This window comes from Oryx dammah, unplaced genomic scaffold (assembly GCF_014754425.2).
Source record: "Oryx dammah isolate SB20612 unplaced genomic scaffold, SCBI_Odam_1.1 HiC_scaffold_18, whole genome shotgun sequence".
NCBI lineage: Eukaryota > Metazoa > Chordata > Mammalia > Artiodactyla > Bovidae > Oryx > Oryx dammah.
The window spans coordinates 118,183,111-118,188,221 of NW_024070202.1; the positions used below are offsets into that span (position 1 = coordinate 118,183,111).

Consider the following 5,111-nt stretch of genomic DNA (forward strand, 5'->3'; position numbering starts at 1 on the left):
GCGGCGTCCAGAGTTACTCCTTTGAGAGGCTCGCATCCACGACAGATGTGAGCCGGCACGTGGACGCGCGCTGACACCTGGCCTCGCGGACTTTTAGCGACACTTGGTACTTGCGACTCCCCAGCAGCCGGAATCAAGTCCACCCCCCCGCCCCCCGCCGCCCCGCCTCAGGGCCGGGAGGAGGTGGCGGTCCTGACACCCATTCGCGATTCTGATTTTCACCTTCTGCTGTCAACTCAGGAATACGGCCCACCCCATCATTTCAGCAACAAAAACAGTAAAACTTGCTTTCACAACTCCCCTCAAAAGACTTGCACTCTCATCCAGTAAAAAAACCAATTTATTTTACATTCCATCGTGGGCGATGGCAGAAGCTAAATGATAATTTAGCATGCGTAAGTAGACATTTCTTTATATATATATATTTATAAATACAATATACAAAAATAAAGACAATACAGTTTTGGGATGTCCAGCAGTTTGAACGCTCATGACATAAATTCCCACCTTCCCAATATACATAAGCACAAAACATTTTTTTCTTTTTCCAACACTCAGAAGAACGGCGTATCCGGAGAAGGTTTCAGGTTTCGGAGGTCGTTTAACACTGCAGATTTCCGACGTCACCATTCGGGAAGGAGGGAGCCGGGAGGCACCCCCGATGGTCGGTTCTTCTCAGGAACGCCTCCTCTCAACGCAAGCCAAATTAAATTAAAAAGAACAAGAGTTCGAGTTTGAACCTGCTGGGCCTCCCTCTCTCCGTCCCTTGAAAACGGACCCAGAAGGGCAGCCCCCAGGACCCCGCGCCTCGGCTCGCGGGCCTGGGGGCGCGGGTGAGGTCGCGGCGTCTGGGCCGCCGGCGGGGCCCCTACTGGGGCGGGGGCTGGTGGCCGGGCGCGCCGGGCCGCGGGGGCGGCGAGTCGGCCCCGGAGGAGCAGTCGGAGGAGGCAGCGCGCGCGCCCGCGCCGTTGCTGTAGGGGAAGCGGTCCTCGTCGTCGTCGTCGTCGTCGTCCTCGGGCTCACTGTCCCTCAAGTCCCGCAGGCGGCGTGCGCCGCCCTTGTCCCCGGGCGCCGGCGGCCCCAGCGGCTCCTCGTCCCCCGGGTCCTCGGCGCCGCCGCCTTTGCCCGCGCCGCCGCCTCCCTTCTGCTTCTCGGCCTCCTGCGCCGCCTGCTCTTTGGCCTTCTTGCTGCGCTTCCACTTCATCCGCCGGTTCTGGAACCAGATCTTCACCTGCGGGCGCGCGCGGCGTGAGAGGCCCGCCGTCTCTCTCCCTGCCGGTCCGTCTCCTGCGCCCCGGCTCCCGCCCCTGCTGGCGCGGGGGGGCCCGGCGCGTCCGCCATCGCCAGGGCCTGGGTGGGGTTCCCCTTAGAGGGCTCAGGAGCTCCGGAAGACTGACACGGGCTGGGGGCTCTGAGGAAGCTCAAACCAAGACCCCACCCCGCCACCCCGGAGGTCTTCCACCTGCACCCTCGGTCTGCTTGGGAAGGGCCAGGGCAGCTACGCTGCCGGCCGCTGAATCTCAAGATGCCCCCTCCTCTCTCTTCCCGGAACGAACAAAATTGCTCTGCTATGGCTTGAGGACTACCTGCTTCCAAACAGGGTGTGTGCGTGAGTGTGTGTGTGTGCATGTGAAAATTCCTGGGCCCACCAGAAGCAGCTGAATCAGACCCTGGCAGAGGAACCCTGAGGGGAGATGTGGATCCACACCCTGAAGGTCAATAGGCGCAGCTCCAGGTGCCCAGGGAGGCCCAGGGTGAGGAGAGCAGAGCGACAGGGTCCCTGGGAGGCTGGAACGTGCCGGCAGGGGTGCGGGGGGTGCACCGTACCTGAGTCTCCGTGAGCATCAGTGAGGTGGCCACCTCAAAGCGTTTGGGCCGCGACAGGTACTTGTTGAGCTTGAACTGGTGCTCCAGCTCCAGCAGCTGCTGGCTGGTGAAGGCGGTGCGGGGCCGGCGGCACTTCCCCAGCAGGTTGGACTGCGCCTGGGCTGGGGTGGGAGAGGCCGTGAGGCTGGAGCAAGCCGGGGCCAGCAGCGCCCCTCACACCCCGCTGCCAGCCAGCTTGCCCTCTGCCTGGCCTGGGGCCCGGAGGGGTGACCCCATGGAAGAGAAGGGTGGCTATCAGGCCCTGCAGGGTTGCTGCTCCGTCTTCAGGGTCAGCACCCCCTCCTCAGGGAGGCCCTGGAGCCCCGGGCCCCACCACCAGGTGGACCCAGACCATCTGGGTTTAATGGGACCAAATCTTTTCATCCCAGGCAGGGACGGGTGTCCTATCGACCAGGCTCGCCTTGCCCCCTCTGGTGAGCGTTGGTGGAAAGCAGGTAGACAGAAAGGCAAGTAGCAGAGGCCCAGAGACCACCCCTTGCCCGCTCTGCCCAGCGCCTTCCCCCCCAACTCAGGCCCAAACCCACACAAGCCCTGGGAATCACTTCCTGCTTCTTCCGGGTGCAGGATTCCCACCACCACCTCCTTACGTACAAAAAACGAGCAGAAGGAGAAAAGGGGGAGAAAGAGGAGGACGGGAGGAGGGAGGAAAAGGGCCAGATCCTGGGCCTAAGCATGTGTTCCTCCCGGAAAGTGTTTTCTGACAATGCTGCCCAGTCCCCAGGGGCAGAGCCTGGGACAATTGGAAGCTTTTCAGGACAATTCTCATTACGCAAATTAAAGGCCTGGGCACAAGCGGGATCCGGCTTTCTGTGTGTTCAAGGAGGTCTCTCTGCTTTATTTACATAATTTCACACGGTTACATCACAGAGAATTTTATGACCTCAAAACGAGACTTCCCTTGATTTCCCAGGAGCCTGACAAGTGTTAGACAATAAAAGAAAGGAAAGAAGCAGCCAGCCCGGGGCTGGCAAGCCCAGGCTCCCCTGGGATGGGCAATTTGCTTTATGGGAAGGCCCACGCCCCCTGCTTTAGTTAAACAAGGCCCCAAATTCCCAACTTGACAATACATTAGAACTTTAATTAAAATGCTGGCTCTGAAGGGACCATTTGGGAAATGCCGACCGATGGCTGAGACACCAGTTGAAACCAAACAGGTTTTCCAGTGAGAACCCATTCTAGCATCCTTGCCTGTTCGTATTGCCCTTTAGGATTCGGTGTTCGGATTCGGTGTTCAAATTTGTTCTCTGAACTTAAAGCTGGCTGGGTTTTAATTAGCTACCTCCGGATCAAGATTAGGAGAAAGAATGAGCAAAGCGTGTTGGCAAAGCGGTGGGGTTTTAGTCGATTTTCTGGGCAGCCTTGGGCTCCACGCAGGCCCAAGAAAACAGCCCAGTGGCCAGGGAACCCAGTTCGGGGGAGGGGGGCAGCCGGTGTGCACAACCCCTCCCTCCCGGCCCCCCATGGCAGGAGACTAAGCTTGCTAGGTGCTGGGAGATACAGTCAGAATGGAAAATAGCTGGGTGGGATTTCATCAGCAGGTATTGCTGGACTCCGAGGCCAGGCCCCGAGGGCTCCCTGGGTTTGGTGGACCGGGGTCAGCAGTTCAGGTGTGCCTGAAGCTGTGGATGCGAGAGCCAGCTTGCCCTCTGCCTGGCCTGGGGCCCGGAGGGGTGACCCCATGGAAGAGAAGGGTGGCTATCAGGGCCTTCTGGGAGCTGAGCCAGGCCAGCCTGGGGCTCCGAGGGCAAACAGCGCACATGCTGGGCTTTTCTCACCCGGCTGTGACTTCTCCAGCTTTGTGGGATCCTAGCTTTTCTCTGTTTAGTCACAACCATCGCTTCTAGCAGAGGAATCTGATTTCTGGCAAGTGTTTTCTTTTTCACTCCCCCTCACCCCATGCCTGCATCTCTCTAGTCTAAACAAATCCACTCTGACCGAAATAATGGGGTCTCTTTGTTTGGGTGTTTGGCCGCTGGAAGCGTAAAGCCTCACGCATCTTCCACTGATCGAGCCCGGGTACAGCAAGCCGACCAGAGATCCACACTCCCCGCAGCTCCAGTCCTGGGCCCCGGCCAGCGCGCGCCAAGAAAGCCTCAGAGAGACCCAGGCCCCGGCGAGGTGTCCCGTCTGAGTGGCGAGTTTGCCGCCCACAGTTGGGCCGCCCTTGGGTTGGGGGTGGCCAGCCCTCCCCGGCTGCGGTCTCGGGGAGGGGTTCTCGCTGTGCTGGGCACCCTGAATTCGAGGTGGGCGCCTGCTGCTCAAAGCCCCTTAGGGGGTACCCCAAAGTAGGAGGGTGCATCTCCGGCCCGCTGGAGCATGCCATCTTGGTTCAGACCGGGCCACCCGCATTCCTGGGCCTCTCCCCACCCCAGATCTGGCGCCTTCCAGAGGCGGGCACAGCCCCGCAAGGGCCCCAGCCTTGCGGCTCCAGCCTCTGGAGGCTCATTCCTCCTTTCCTACTCTGGGAACTCTACCCTCTCCTGGGAGGGACCCGGAGTCTCTCCAGGGCCCAGAATGTGGGACCGAAGTTACGTCCGTTTCTCTGAGCATAAAGCCCTGGTTTCGGTGGCCTCTGATTCCCAGGCACGCCTAACTCGGCTCTCCTTCCCCCACCACTTCCGTCTCCTCTAGCCTGCCGGTTAATCATTAGATTTTTGTTTCACACCTCCAGCTGCCCTTTCCCGTTAAGAGAGAAAGAGAACAAGGACCGCGCGTGGCCATTTTTTCGATCGCTGGCGATCCCACGCTGCGGAGCCCGCGCGAGTCCTCGCAGGCCCCAAGCGGAGCCGAGGTGGCCTGGGGGCGCGTCCACAGCTCGCTGGGGCTGAGAGCCGGGGCAGGAGATGCCGGGCGGAGGATGCGCGGAAGACCCTTCTGCCCGTGCTCGCCACCCCCGCCGCCGCCCCGCTTCCTCCTCGCTCTACAGGCTCGGGGCTGCGCGGTACTCACAATTGAAGTCCGGCATCTTGGGCAGGATCATGCCCGCGGTGGACGCACGAAGCCACTGGTCCAGCTGGAAGGTGCCGGCGCCCAGCTTGATGGGGTCGGCGGGGTGCGCGGGGTGCGCGCCCTGCACCTGCGGGTACGCGTAGGAGAGCGCCGGGTGCTGCCCGGCCAGCGCGGCCGCCGCCGCCGCCGCCGAGTAGCCGTAGACCGGGTGACCGTAGAGCGCCGCCTGCGCCGGGAGCCCCGCGCCGCCCTGCGCGCCCCCCGGATGCAGCCCC

General features: G+C 61.3%; 1 protein-coding gene across 1 annotated transcript; it reads right to left on the reverse strand.

Moving 5' to 3' along the window:
* Nucleotides 1-868: 868 nt before the first annotated feature.
* MNX1 (motor neuron and pancreas homeobox 1) lies at nt 869-5,110 on the reverse strand (the record flags this gene model as incomplete). The annotated part of the gene is made up of 3 exons (XM_040259937.1): nt 869-1,231; nt 1,828-1,988; nt 4,837-5,110. Coding segments are annotated over 3 exons (798 nt in total), but the record flags the coding sequence as incomplete, so codon positions are not given.
* Between the last annotated feature and the right edge of the window lies 1 nt (nt 5,111).